Consider the following 15774-nt stretch of genomic DNA (forward strand, 5'->3'; position numbering starts at 1 on the left):
CAGCCCTTTGCCCAATTCCTTTGAAATAATTCTGGAAGTTTCCTTGCCCCTATTGGGCACTACCACCCACCACACTCCGCTCTGGGTCATCCCTTTCCCCTTGATTTGAAGCAATACATTTGCTGGAATCCCCATTATTCCCTATGGGAAAATTCTTAAAGATGTGTAAACTAAAAAAAAAAAAATCCACCAAAAAACAAACAAACAAAAAACCAGCCCTTTGCCTAATTCCTATGAAATTTGGGTGGTAGCTTCCACCCATTGGACACTACCACCACCACGCACTCTTTTTGCCCTGGGACCCTTTTTAAAAATCCAAATCGATTCGGATTCAGATTTGGAAAATTTGGCTACAAAACAAAACAGGGCTGATTCGGATTCAGAAAATTTGGGTATAAAACAAAACAGGGATGTTTCAATTCGGATACAAATCAAAACAAGAAAATTCCAAAATGCACATCCCTATCAGCTGCTGTAAAAATATCGCACAGACTGACTACAAACAAAGGCATGACAAGGTAGCAGGGATGATACACTGGAACATATGCAAAAAATACAAGCTACCTGTAGCCAAAGATTGGTGGGACCATAAAATTGAAAAAGTGATAGAAAATGAAGATGCAAAAATATTATGGGACTTCCAACTACAAACAGACAAACATCTGCCACACAATACACCAGATATAACTGTAGTCGAGAAGAAAGAAAAACAAGTCAAAATAATTGACATAGCAATACGAGGGGATAGCAGAATAGAAGAAGAAGAAATATAAAAATCCACAAAATACAAAGATCTACAGATTGAAATTGAAAGGCTGTGGCAGAAAAAGACCAAAATAATCCCAGTGGTAATTGGCACCCTAGGTGCAATTCCAAAACAACTTGAAGAGCACCTTAACACCATAGGGGCCACAGAAATCACCATCAGCCAATTACAAAAAGCAACTTTACTGGGAACAGCCTATATTCTGTGACGATATCTATAACAACAGCAACAACATTGACAATAAAATTCAGCCATCCCAGGTCCTTGGGAAGGACTCAATGTCTGGATAAAATAAACCAGTCAATATACCTGTCTGTATAATAATAATAATATAAAATAATTTATAAGAGAAGTGCAAATTACACATGTTTATCTGAATTATACAAACAGATTCAGGCACCTTATGCAGCAATTTAGAAAGGCACATTTTCATTTTGCTAGGAGCTTGGCTCTTAAATTCTGTCCAGTTGTTTCCTACTAATTCCTATACTGAAGCACCAGTTTTAATACTCCCCACTTTTTTCTGCTTAGCCATATGGTCATGTCTGATTGGATTTCATAAATTCAGTTCCTTGTAAATTATCAAAATATGGCATCATTATTTAAAATATGGCATCACCATTATCTGTTAAAAATCTGATAAAATTGAAATCGAGACAATCCTACAAAATTCCTATGTCATATAAATGCTAGTATGTTGTATCCAAAGTCCAATCTTGTATCAAAGATTATGATGAAATTCCGAAGGGAGATAATTCATCCATTTGAAGAAAACTGGTATTCACAATATAGTCCAGAAATGTTGACATACTAGAAATTCTCCAAAAATCAGTGGCCCATCAATTCCAGAAAAGAGTAACCATTCAGCATTTCATGAATATCTGAGGTAATAACAATTTCCTAAAAGGAATTGCTTCTAAATTCTAAAAACCAGCTACACATTTTGACCCATAGTCGTCTTCAGTGGCTATTACAGAATATAGGTCTTCTCATATTAATATTGCTTTATAACCTGATTTTCAAAAAGGAACATCTAATACAATATTTCTACTACCCTGTGATACAATAAAGTTCTATGTCTATATGAACTTCTAAATATAGAGTATGCCTGTTCCTGTGGAAAATCCCATGTATTGTATATCCAATTATATTGCCCATATGTTGCCCAGCTCTAAAACTTTAGCTATTTCAAGTTTAATTCAAATTGCTTACAGTTATAGTAAGGTTGATTGCAATATAGTCTCTTCAAATAACATATGCAAAGTCCCTAAAATATACACAATCAATTATTCCAATATAGATGAAAGGTCTATTTACCAATACAAAATGCGGTCTCCCATGTTACCTGTAGAAATTATAGCTGCACACTACATCTCAGCAGTTGCCTTAGTTCTGTCTTACTCTGAGTGAAAACGGATATCCCTTCAAACTTAAATACCCCAGTACCATGTGATATTGATTGCCTAGGTGTACTACCTATATAGTCATCCCTTGCCAGGAGTGGATCTGTCTACTTTGGTTTTGTATACACACAAGTGGATTTTTGTTCATGGGCACACCTACCGGAACTCAAGCATATGCAACTTCTCATGTAAGTTGGAGAGATAGAGAGAGAGAGAGAGAGAGAGAGAGAGAGAGAGAGGCAGAAGATTGTTTGGGGTCAACGAATCCACCTTCTGCACCATCAAGACAAATGAGCAGAGATCGTGATGTCATGGGACCCAGTCCTCTCTAAAAGCGTCCTATATGCCACAAGACCACAACATCAAAAAGAAGGAGAAGGACCTGGGCACTTGGATGGAGGACCAGACACAGAAGAAAGTTCCTCTCAACACCCTCATGATCTGCGGCAAGACAAGGAAAATCTACAAGCATCTGGTAGAGAACTTTATCATTAGACAATGCATTAGACCAGGTCTGATCAACTTAGGCCCCACAGCTGTTTTTGAACTACAACTCCCATAATTCCCAGCCACAGTGGCCAATAACCAGGGATTGTAGGCCAACATCTGCAGGAGGACTGAAGTTGAGCAGCCCTGCATTAGACAATGACAGATATACAAGAGATATGCAGCAATCAGAAACATCACTGGTCAATGTTTCTGGATCCCTGTAGCTCTTGTCAGAAGAGGTGAAATTAAAATTAAAAGGGGTCCGATGGATCCCTGTCACTGCTACTTTTATTGGCTACTGAAAGGGCTAAGCTTAATGCTGCTTTCAGATGGTCAAGAAAGACAGCATCATAGAGGGTGGGTCGATTCCACCCATTCACTGATAGAGACAATAACTCACAGGACTGGCCTGTCCATGGCTGAGGAAGTTGCTTTGAGTGACACATTTGTGGGAGGCAGGGGGCTAGTGCTACGCCATCACAACTGCCATTACAGGTACTTCTGCCCACCACCTTTGCTGCTGCTCCTCTGTGGGAGCAGAGTGGAATGTCTCCTGAGAGATCGTCTAGCCCTCTCGTCTCCATTTTTAATTACAGGAAGCGCAGCAGAAGGAGCAGCAGCAGTCGTAGATCCTGGTGCCTTGGCTGCTGGGTAGGGTGGGAGAAAGGTGTTGCACACTGACAAGGCAAGGAGTGGCAGCATTTGGTGCCCTTCCACAGGCACAGGCATGTCTTGGGCCAGGCTAACTCCACAACAATTGTCTCAGACTCAGAAGAAGTGGTGCTTTTGAAAGTAAGCAAACACATCACAATGTGCTCCGCACAGCAGAATTAACTAATCGGAAATTCAACCAAAACAAATGCTTGCCTGCTGAATGTGTACATCCTGTCAAGTTGGATTTATCAACATAAGGGTTACAAGAATTTATTTTGTTGTATGAATGAAATTGTGAGCTTAAAATGTCACTGGAGATTTATTAATACAATACTATTTCTGATAAGGGCATGTGAAAGGGCATAGAGGGAGCAGATTATGAGAAGCAAAATGTGTGTGTGTGTTTATTTGTAAGTGAAAGCGGGGGAAAGAAAAACAGAAATGAGGCAATTTATCTGTCAGGGACAGTTCTTTCAAAATCATTCCACACATCAAATATTATTAAGCACATGCATTACATTAGACAATCATACCATCCAGAATGATTTGTCAAAATTTGATAGAACGTGGAAAGATAAATACAGGGCCAATGTCAGGGGCTGACATTGTTGGGCAACTGCTGAGAGGCACAGGCCTTCAAAAGTACCCACTGCTATTCTCCCAGACCACCTTTGTGCCCATAACCTTAGTATGGTGGTGGCAGAGTGACTCTTGGTCAAATGGAGTCATCGCTGCCTCCTCTCTCTCATTCTGTCTGCCAAGGTAAGTCCCACCTTGGCCAGGTAAGACAGGCCTCATGGCCAAAGGCCCCACCCCCCTCAAAAAGTTGAAGTCCTGAAAATATAGTGATGTGCTCCATAAAAGGAAGATTCAATGCTTATTTAGTTGTAAAACAACATCTCCCTCTTTGGACTAAAAAGATGAACCCACAATATAGTAAAGAAGTCTTCTCCAGATCCCTTCCCCTCCTCTCCTGAATGTATTCTACTTTCTGGCATCCATTCCACACTAAAGCGCAGGATCTAAAGACTTGTGCAAAGGGCTCCACACATGCACTGAGGTTTGCAAGGACCTTACATCCCTCTACAGCTCTTCTAACTTGTGGATTGCCTAACTGATTTGAACCACATTTGATACAGTTGTAGTGAGTGACACATAGGGATACCTCAATGGTGTAGTTTGTGATGATGTCACAAAGTTAGCGGTCACCCCTGCTAACTAGGCAAAGAGGCACCTTTTTAACATAGTGATGGACAGGGGAACATCTTATTTATTCAATATTTCTCCCTGAGACATTTTTGGAAGGGCGGTATAGAAATTGAATGAATGAATGAATGAATGAATAATAAAAGAACTTCCAGAATGTGGGAGAAGCTGTCTCTCGGTGCATTTTCACTTGCCTGCCACCCAGTGGTCTATTGCATTGGAGTCTGTGGCAGAGAAAAGACAGCCACACAATGGTAGATGTAGGTGTAAGCAATCACTTGAGATAGGTAGAGGGATATTTGTGCTTCCCTGTTGCTGCTCAGCTGGAAAGGCTGGCATGACCCAGGCTAGCCAACACTGCAAGCACTTAGTCACCAATGGTCAAGCTTCAATCCTTCATTACTGAAGACTTACTGAAGGTCTCTCTCAAACTCCGCTTCATAGTTTGAAAGCACTGCAATTCATCTAAAATTCATCTAAAACAGCAGTTCTCAAAATGTTTCACTAGAGTCCTTCAATAGAAAATACTAGTTTATTTTTCTCATGACTCAACAATCCAAGATGATGTTCATACTTTTGTTACACCTATTTGCACTGCACTGTCCTTCACATGAATCTGCAGTGACATTCTGTTCAATAGCAAGGCTCCAGTGACCTATTCTGTATTTGACAATGACCAACCTGGGGAAGACTTTGATTCCAACCTTCTCCACACGTCTTGACAAAAGAGCTCCATAAAAAATTAAGCATGTAATCCAATAGGCATGACACAGACTCCAGTTCTATGGCTATTTACTTGGAAGTAAGCACCACTGAAGTCAGTGCGACTGTTTTGAATAAACGCATGCAAGAATCGGCTTGCATTTATATTAAGATTAAAACTCAGTCATTAGTAAAACATTTGATATTTAATTCCACAGATTAACTCACCGTTTTTCTCAGTCTTGTGTTTTGGACTCTCTTGTCCTGGAAGGCACGGGCATGGCCCTTCACAGCGAGCTGCAATGTTCTTGCCAGATGTACAAGAATGAAACTCCAGCTTGCACTGTAATAAACAAACAGGTATTTTATTTGGGATCAAACCTACAAATCATAGCAGAACGAGAGAGAGAGGAAATTATAAATCACCATCCTATTGCACCTTGGGAAGTGCAGTTGTCCACTACTGTTTCAGAAGTGAAATAATATTTCAAAATATTATTTTCCAGAAACATTTATGCATCTGGCCATCTATTGGTTCTACACACAGGCTTTTATTCAGGCATCAGGTAAACCACAGAGCAAGTTCAGACATAATGTGAAGCCAAGATTGAACCTTGGATTTGAGCAATGACCTTGAGCTTTGGGAACATGCAGTCATCCTTCCTCTTCCCTCTCACACAGAATCTGAGTTGGAAGAATTCTACTTCTCATTCTGGTTAGAAAGAAGTTGGGATCTGCCATCCAAATCAACCAATCTTGGTTTATTTCAACCAAGTATTTGAAATAAAACCTAGACATGAACCCAAAGTTTGAACTGAGTTTCAGAACTAGGTTTATTTCAAACAGTTTAGACAGAATAAACCAATACTAGTCAGTCTGGACAACATGACCAATTTCTGGCTTCTTTTTAATAGCAGTCAAAATTCTTTTGTGAGAGAACATTCTCATGTGAGAGAACAGGAAGAGGGAGCAGACGCTCCCAAGACTCAAGGACATTGCACAAAGCTACCTTGGCTCTGTGTGGCATTTGAACCTATCATTGTTTAGACCCAAAACATGGTTTAGACTTGCTTGTCTTCTTTCATTTTCTATCTGTTATCATTTCTAAGCAAAGTAGCCTCATGGATCAACACCAACTACTGCGGTCTATCTATTCCAATAGGCATTGAAATAAGAGCCTACCCATCTCTGACAACTTTTTACAAGGCAGTTAAGACACATTTGTTCACCCAGGCTTTTAATTAGATTGACAGTTTTAATAGAGTTTAACATTGTGTTAAATTGTACATTGTTTTAATGTTCGTTCTGCTTGTTACTCAGAGACATACGTTTTGGGCAGTATATAAACTTGTTAAACAAAATAAAAATAAAAATCACACCAAACCATGTACAACAATCATAGTTTGAAAATCAATTTCAAACTACAGCTTCTGATTTTGGTTTGTTGACCAATCACTGTTTGTAAATTCAGACATCAAGTTAATATAATGGCTTGCTGGAATCAGTTAAATCGGTTTCCTAGTTCGGATGTCAAGATAAACTATACTTTAACAAACCAGGAAGCTTTGCATTTTGCTCAGTACACAAGGGGAGGAAGGAAAGAGTGTGGGGGATGAAGGTGTGTGCAGACTTATTGTCTTATTCACTGTCCCCCATAACTATGGTTTTACTCATTGTCTGAAGCAAGCCTTTGGATAGATCATGCCCTGGGTACTTCAAATATAATTAAAATATCTCAGTGCTCCTCCCTTACTGAAAGCAAAACCAGTTTGGTGAGAAAGCAGCAAAAGAAGAAGTCTTAAGAGAGTTCTTTAGTATTGAATAACTACAAGGATTCATTTAAAGAAAAGGTTACAAACAAATGTGAAAGAGCCTGCAGCTTATTTCAGCTATAGCTCATGGCTGAAGAGAGAAACCAAAACAAACAGCCATATCTGGAGAGAGACAAAATGCAGACTAACCCTGGAAGAACAAACTGGGGAGGAGTTCAGCACTTTTATCCCTAACACTCCCAGTGGTCACTGTAAGAAATTGCAGCTGAGAGGTGATGCTGCCAGGTCCTAGCTCCAATAAAATATGCTCACTCTGAAGTAAGTCTCAATTATTTAAATTGCAGCTACTTCCATACAGGGGCAGAGCTATTAGTGTTCCAGAGTGTCCTTGAACACAGGCTGGCTCTTCCTGAGGGTTCCCTCCTAGTCATGCAGACCTCACTCATCTCTTCACCACCCATCTGCCTGACTGAGGCTGTCCCTGCCAGTACCACCACCGCAACAAATATTTATATACCACTTTTCAAAAGTTTACAAAGTGGTTTACATAGAAAAATAATAAATAAATAAATAAATAAATAAATAAATAAATAAGATGGGTCTCTGTCCTCAAAGCGCTCACAATCTAAAAAGAAACATAGACAGACACCAGCATTAATTACTGGGTAATATTGTGCAGGGGGTGGATATGACCTGTTGCTCTCCCTCCGATAAATAAAGAGAACCACCAGTTTTAAAAGTTGCCTTTTTATCCAGTTAGCAGTAACTGCTTTGCTTTACTAAATTTGTATTTAAAGGCTTCAGAAGCCTAGTTTGTAAGGTTATGGTGAGAAACGTCATACTTGGTCTAACTAAGGAAACAAGTCCTAAATTGCTATTGAGACAGAGGCGTAACTATAGGGGGGGCAGGGGGGGCACGTGCCCCGGGCGCCATCTTTTCTGGTCACGTGGGGGGGCGCCGCCATGACCAATTTTTAATTTTTTTTTAAAATTTTTTGTTAATACAAATGTTTCCTGCTCAGTGCAGCAGCGCTGCAGCAGTCAAGGGAGCGCGTCGGTGCCCCCTTCCCCATGAACAGTCCCTTCCGTGCCGCCTGCACCCCCCCCCATTTCTTTGCTGGCACCTGGCGGCCAGTCAGTGGCCTGGCTTGGCAGTGGCGGCGGGCGCTTGTGAGGAAAAACCTAAGTATAATGTAGTATGTTGGGGGCACGGTGGGGGGGGCGCAGTGGGGGGGCGCACTTCAGTGCTTGCCCCGGGCGCCGTTTTCCCTAGTTACGCCTCTGTATTGAGAAGAAAAAACACACACCAGAGAAACAACAGAACAGGTGACTGTGAAACAAACAAAATCGACCCCCTCCCACCAAAAAAATCCTTTCCCCCCAAAGTGCAAATAAGTGTTTTACTCCTGGCTGGCTCTCCCAGCCTAGCATTTGCTTCCTTTTGTGTGCTCCACCCCTATTTCTCTGCACAGTGAGATTTAAGCAGTTTTTCACTGAGGCCTGAAGCTTCACTCTGGTAGGTTTGATAATGATTATATCATGATCGTAAGTTAATAGTAATATTCCAGCCATGTAGGTGCTGGTAACCAAAACCAGAGTTAGAAAATAACTGACTATGTGTTGTACTCACAAAAGCTAAACAATACCAATAAATGTCTGCAGGTTTTCCACTGGGGATAAATGGCAGGAGACAGAATTTCCATAGTAATTTTGAAATCCTGTGTTAACTGAAAATGCATTTCCACATGCAGCAGCTTTCCAACAGCCAGCATTTTTACCATCACTGATTTAATTGTAGATGTGTCTGTACTTGCCCTGACACAACGTTGGATGCATAAGACACATTGCAATGATGAATTTTTGCTATCCCCAAAAGGCTGAAGGAAGGTTTCCTGTTTGTGTACAGAATGCATACAGCATCGTCAGAAATAGTAATAGAAGTGCTAAGAACATAAAAACAGCCCTGATGGATCAGCCTCAAGGCCTATCTAGTACAGCATCATGTTTCACACAGTGAAACACACACCTGATGCCTCTGAGAAGCCCACAGGGAAGAGGTGAGGGCAGGCCCTCTCTTGCTGCTGCTCCACTGCAACTAGTATTTAAAGACATCTTGACTCCGAGACTGGAGATGGCCTATAGTCACCAGACCAGCAGCCACTGGTCGACTAGAACTCTATGTGTAAGACCCTTTTAAATCCACCCAAGCTAGTGGCCATCACCACATCCCATGGCAGAGAATTCCATAGATTAATTATGTGCAGTGTGAAAATTATGCATGGAGTGAATACTGTGCATATATTCTTTTTGCGAGTCCTACATTTCCTGGCCTTCAGTTTCACGGAATGACCCCTAGTTCTAGTGTTGTGAGAAAGGGAAACAAACTTCTCTGACTACTCTCTACTCCATGTATAATTTTATACACCTCTATCATGTCTCCCCGTAGTTGACTCTTTTCCTAACCAAAAAGTCCCAGATACTGTTGCCTACCCTCATAGGAAGGTGCTCCAGGCCACTAATTAGGGGTGTGCACAAAACCGGTATTCCTGGTTTCGTTTTAATCTGAACTGGATTTGAACTGGCAACTGGCTTGGCACTGTCCTCCCCCAGACCAGGCCCCAGCTTGGCTTGAATTAGAACTGGTTCAAGGCCATTTCAAAGCCCAGTCAGTAAAATTGCTTAAAAATTTGTACTCACAGTGGCCACGGTGGGGGCGGCTCCCCCAACCACCACTGGCCTCCCCACAAGTCCTGAGGGCCGGGCCAGGCTGGGCCTTTTAAAGCCTGTTATGGCCTTATTTGGCTCATTTTGGGCCTCTGCACATGCATAGAAGCCATTTATTTGAACTCCGTGCATTGGCCTCTACACACACGTTGCCCTTGTGCATGGACAAAGTTCAAACAAATGGCCTCCACACACATTCAGAGGCCCAAAACAGGCTGAAGAAGGCCTGAACCCACCCTAGGCTGGCCCTCAGGACTCATGGGGAAGTCAGTGGGGGTTGGGGGAGCTGCAGCCATTGTGAGCACAAATTTTTAAAGTAATTTTAATGTACAGTAGGGGCTTCAAATAGGCCCGAACTAGCTTGGCCAGCTTGGTTTGACCTAGAACTGAACTGAGTTTGGTTCTAAGTCGAGCCTTTGAACTCAGGCAGCTCGAATTCAAGCCGGCTCTAACTTGAGCTGGTTTGCACACCCCTAACCCTAATCAACTTGGCTGTGCTCTTCTGTAGGTTTTTCAGTTCTACAATGTCTGACTTAAGTACTTGTGGTAGCAAGCATGACTTGTCCCCTTAGCTAAGCAGGGTCCACCCTGGTTGCATATGAATGGGAGTCTTGATGTGTGAGCACTATTCCCTTTAGGGGATGGAGCTGCTCTGGGAAGAGCAAAAGATTCCAAGTTCCTTCCCTAGCAGCATCTCCAAGATCTGAGAGTGATTCCTGCAACCTTGGAAAAGCCACTGCCAGTTTGTGTAAACAATACTGAGCTAGATTGACCTATGGTCTGACTCAGTATATAGCAGCTTCCTATGTTCCTAGCTCATTTATGAACAACTTAAAGAGCACTGGTCCCACTACAGATCCTTGGGGGACCCCACTTCTTACTTCCCTCCATTGTGAAAACTGTCCATTTAATTTCTACCCTCTGTTTTCTCCCTTTCAACCAGTTACCAATCCACACATGAACCTGTCCCCTTATCCCATGACTGCTAAGTTTACTCAAAAGCCTTTGGTGGGGAACTTTGTCAAAAGCTTTTTGGAAGTTCAAGTATACTATGTCAACTGTATCACCTTTATCCACATTCCTGTTGACACTCTCAGAGAACTCCCAGTGAGGCAAGACTTTCCTTGCAGAAGCCATGCTGGTTCTCCTTCAGAAAGGCCTGTTCTATGTGTTTTAACAATTCTGTCCTTAAGTATGTTTTCCATCAATTTAGCCGGCACAGAAGTTAGCTGACCTGTAGTTTCCTGGATCCCCCGAGGATCCCTTTTTAAAAATCGGGGTTATATTGGCTACTTTCCAGTCATCTGATATAGAGCATGACTGTAGGGACAAGTTACATATTTTTGCTAAGAGACCAGCAATTTCACATTTGAGTTCCTTTAGAACTCTTGGGTGGGTGCCATCTTGCCCTGGCGATTTGTTAATTTTTAAGTTTTCAAGAGAGTTTAGAACATCCTCTTTGGTCACCTCAAACTGGCCCAGTTCTTCAGCCTCCAAGCCTGAGAAGCTCCGTTCCGGAGTGGGTATATGGTCAGTATCCTCTGCCATTAAGACAGATGCAAAGAACTCATTCAGCTTCTCTTCAATCTCTTTCTCCTCCTTAATAATCCCTTTCATACCCTCAACATCTGAGGGTCCAACCACCTCTCTCACAGGTTTTCTGCTGCTGATATATTTAAATAAGTTTTTTTATTCCTCATGACACTTCTAGCCCATATGGTCCTCAAACACTCTCGTTTGCATCCCTTATTGGCTCCTTGCATTTCTTTTGCCAGAGATTGTTCCTTTCTGTTCTCTTCACTTGGGCAGAACTTCCTTTTTCTGAAGGTAGTCTTCTTCCCCTTTATAGCTTCCCTGACTCTACTTATTAGCCATGCTGGTGTCGTCCTGAACTTGGTGATACCTTTCCTCCTTCTTGGTATACATTCCAACTGAGCTTCTATTATTGTGGTTTAAAATAAGTTCATTGCTTTCTCGAGTGATTTGATTCTCCTGACCTTCCTTTTCTGCTTCCTTTTTACTAATCCCCTCATTTTTGAGAAGTGGAGAAGTTATTGGTCTACGACTTGTTTTATCATTCTTCTTCCTTCTGTTACAATGAGTATTCTCCATCCTTTATCTAGCTTGCTCATCTGGGTAATTAATCACATGAGGCTCAAGATCTGTAGGATTAGGAAACTATCCTTGACTTCTTGAAACAGAACACTCAAAATTATCCAAGTGGAGGAATGGCAGACAGGTTGGGTATGGTTATAGGGCTGAGGGGAAATGGCTGTCAGGGTGGATGTAGCTATAAGGCATGGCTATGGGGCTATCGCAGAGTATGCCTACATTTCTGAGTTTGTGATCACAAATTCAGCAAATCGTCAACCAATAATAATTACTGTGTCCCACTCTTGTGTAAATTCACCCTTTAAAAATTGGATTGCCACAGAAGAAAAGAAAAGAAAAAGATGGGGGCCCATTAAAAAAAACCTGGCACTGCAAGGGGAGGGGAAGGGGGCCCATCTTCAGTACTTGAACATGGCCCCTTCAGAGCCTGCTATGCCTCTGCATCCATGTAAGCATATTTAAGACTGCAGTCTAAGAATCACAGCAAGATAAGATGGCAATATAAACCAATCAGGAAATGGTAAGAAGGCACTACATATTCTGCAAAATGACATCTTTCTCTTCTATTCTGCCACAACGAAAAAGCAGAGTGAATGGAAGAGAATGTTGTTACAAGATAAATGCCTCCTACTTTGAAAATGCCATAAATAGCGTGGTTCTGCTTGTGTGTATTTTTGCTAAGAGGGCTCAGCCTTCCCAGGCTTTAATCTAGCAGCAGGCGACCATTATCCTCTGACTATATCCTATCCCAATGACATTATCTCCTGGGCTCTTTCTGAACTTCAGAAGACCCTGATGATTGCATACTCTCTATGATATTCTGCCCTTCAGATTTAGAAAATACATGGACACAGCCAGCTATCTGCTTGTGGCTTTGTTCAGGAGGCACTTTCTGATATTTTGTTTTCGGTGTGGTTTTGGCAAGTGTTGCTATAGAAGAACCATACACAACTACTGTAAACTGCACATACTGGGGTATCTGGACTTTACTCACAGGTGTGTGTGTATTTGGATTTAAAAGAATAAGAAGACAAGCGAAGACAAAGGCATACTCAGAACGGGGAAGGATACAGCAGGATAAACACAGCAGGATTTATATTCTTATGGTAAGAATATAATGAGCAGCTAATCTGCAATGTTATTCATTAGGTTAAAAACACGCATAAGTGTACTAGTAGCAGAAGAAGAGGCGGCAGTGAGATCAGCAATGTCTTTTTGGCTGTCCAGTCTTCAAATAAGATCCTATTTTATTGTTTTCAAATTTTAGTGATATCTTACTTTCTAATAAAACTCAATGCAGCCTACAATTTAAAATCAGTAACATCAAACATTATCAAGCAATCTCCCTAATATAAATATAAAAATTCATTAATTGTCTCTTCAATTCACCAACCAAACTGATAATTTTATTCCTGATATTCCTTCTAGAGCTAGAATACATTACTATTTACTAAGCTTTCTGTAGGCATTCTGTAAGTACCTTACCTACAGAATGCCAGTTTAGTGAATTTGAGGTTATTAATGCCAGTTGGCCAACTCTGCCATCAGGGAGATCACTAGCTAATTTACCAGGCTTGGATGCTTCTGAGTGTGGTGTTAATGGATCTGAAGTACCTTGAGTGGGGAAGCCATCAAGCCTCTTGTAATGAGACAGGTATCCTTCAAATGATGAGAGGGTCTTGTGTAAGAGAGCAAGGTGACATCCTCCAAAAAGACTTCTCACCACTCAGCACAGGTCCACCTAGGTAATTTTGGAGCCTGGACATAAAGGCCTTTGGAGTCCCCCACCCCCACCCCTGCAGCAAGTCAAGCATCATTTTTTAAGACACAGGTTCTTGAGGGCACAAACCACACCACCCAGGACAGACTAAAGATGATTGGGGAGGGCCCAGGGGGTGTGGAGGCCCTGGACTTTGGTCCTGAAGTCCAGGAGTAAGAGCACCTCTGCCAATCAAGGAAGGGGGTAACAGGCACATAACACTATTAAACACAGGTAGGCTTTTTTATATGGTCAATAACCCTAGCCTAATAATTAAGCCCGTAAAGTAAAGTAAAGTGTGCTGTCAAGTCGATTCCGACTCCTGGCGCCCACAGAGCCCTGTGGTTTTCTTTGGTAGAATACAGGAGGAGTTTACCATTGCCTCCTCCTGCGTAGTATGAGATGATGCCTTTCAGCATCTTCCTATATCGCTGCTACCCAATATAGTAGCAGCGAGGATTTGAACTGGCAACTTTCTGCTTGTTAATTCAAGCATTTCCCCGCTGCACCACAATTAAGCCTGTACACTTCCAAAAATGATGAATTTTGACTCAGTCCAACAGTGGGACTTTGGCAGGAGGTGTCTCCCAACTTCTCGGTCATGTTGGGCCAGAGATCCAACAGCTCTGTTGAACGTTCCACCTCTCACCATTGCCTCTTCCTCATGCTTTCTCTGTGACCAGGTAAGGGGAGAAGACAGGCTGTGCTTTTTCTTCCAAAGAGAATATGAAGCATACATGTTCAGGAACCCGCCTTCTGCTGCTTGGGATGTAACAGGGACACACACACACCCCATTTCTTTCACTTTCCTTTGAGATCCCTTTGAGTGGCATGAGTGTGTTTGGGAAATCAGGTTTGTTTTTTTGAAAATCGATTAAAAGAGTAAAAAACCCTACCAATCTAAAAACCACACACTGTACCAGCTTAAATAGACTTGCTTTACTCAGAGGACCTAGAAGCCGAGTTTTTTTTTTTAATTTAAAAAACAAACCTTTTAAAACCCAGGATGTAGAAGGCAGATCCATGCATTTCTAGGCTTCATCTTTGCTTTGGGGGAAACAACTCAGCCTGTCCCCTGCCCGCCTCTGGTCACAGGGAAAGGAAAAGGATGAGGTGGCAGTGGCAGCAAGGGCCTGTCAGAGCTGCTGGATTTCTGGAGGGCATCATGACAGCAGGGAGCCTCCTGGCAGTTCTGGCTGTTGGGAAGCTCCTTGCTGTCACATCAGAACTGTACACACTATTCAAAATGTGGCCATAGCATAGATTTGTATGCAGAAATTCTGCTATCAGCAATCTCTTTTCTAATGATCCTTAGCATAGATTTCACCTTTTTTCATGGCTACCACATTGGGTCAACTTTTTTTTATAGAGCTGTCTACCGCAAACCCATTATCTCTTTCCTGGTCAGTCACCACTAGGCCATACTCTATCATCAGTGTTTATGCACATAAAGTTATGCAGAATAGGGCCAAAAATCCTAACTTCACATAGTTAGGATTTTTGCCCTGTGATGCATAACTTTACACTTACATTGAACCATGTTTTATTTTGATGCCCATTCATTCAATTTGGAGAGATCCTTCTGGAGCCCTTTACAATCCTTTCTGGCTTTATCACCCTAAATGAGATGTGTCATCCAGAAACTATTGTGCCGCGGCACACCTCCATGTTACAGCGACTTGTGAGGAGACCCTGACTGGGAGGCTCCATCAAGCCTCGTGGCCTCGGAGGTCTCCCCAGCATGCCCCTCGCATTCATGCTGGGACTTCCAGGGGCTACGTGGCCCCCGATCCCCACTGCCCCTACCAGCTCTGTGACAGAACCAGTAGTCATGTGGGTGGCTGATCCAACCGCCCAGGGCAAGCGCTCTGCTCGTGTGTGGGGAGAGCGGGCTTCACATTAATAATGTGAAGAGCCTCAGTGTTTCTCTTTGCAGACAAATACTGTAAGTGTGAAGGGTAAGAGGGGGCATGGTTAAGAAATATCTTGGCTTGAGAAGGTGCTTATTCATATACTCCTGTGAGCACAGTACCTGATTACCACAGGTACTTGCCACGGATTTTTACAGGGCTGTTTACATTTTATCCTCTATTATGCACACACACTTCAAGCAGAGAGGGAAAAGAACCTTGAACTGAAACACAAAAGGTTAAGAAAAATGTTGTAGGAGGGACTTCTTGTTTAAAT

General features: G+C 42.1%; 1 protein-coding gene across 5 annotated transcripts in view; it reads right to left on the bottom strand.

The window, feature by feature from the left end:
• Window positions 1-15774, bottom strand: part of SPOCK1 (SPARC (osteonectin), cwcv and kazal like domains proteoglycan 1) — a 904393-nt gene that overhangs the window by 179834 nt on the left and 708785 nt on the right. For all 5 annotated transcript variants that reach the window (XM_053293595.1, XM_053293593.1, XM_053293594.1 and 2 more), the window contains one exon: window positions 5449-5563. In XM_053293595.1, coding sequence (XP_053149570.1) covers window positions 5449-5563 — 115 coding nt within the window. The remainder of the gene's footprint in view (window positions 1-5448; window positions 5564-15774) is intronic.

The sequence above is a fragment of the Hemicordylus capensis genome, chromosome 2, assembly GCF_027244095.1.
Source record: "Hemicordylus capensis ecotype Gifberg chromosome 2, rHemCap1.1.pri, whole genome shotgun sequence".
Classification (NCBI taxonomy): Eukaryota; Metazoa; Chordata; class Lepidosauria; order Squamata; family Cordylidae; genus Hemicordylus; species Hemicordylus capensis.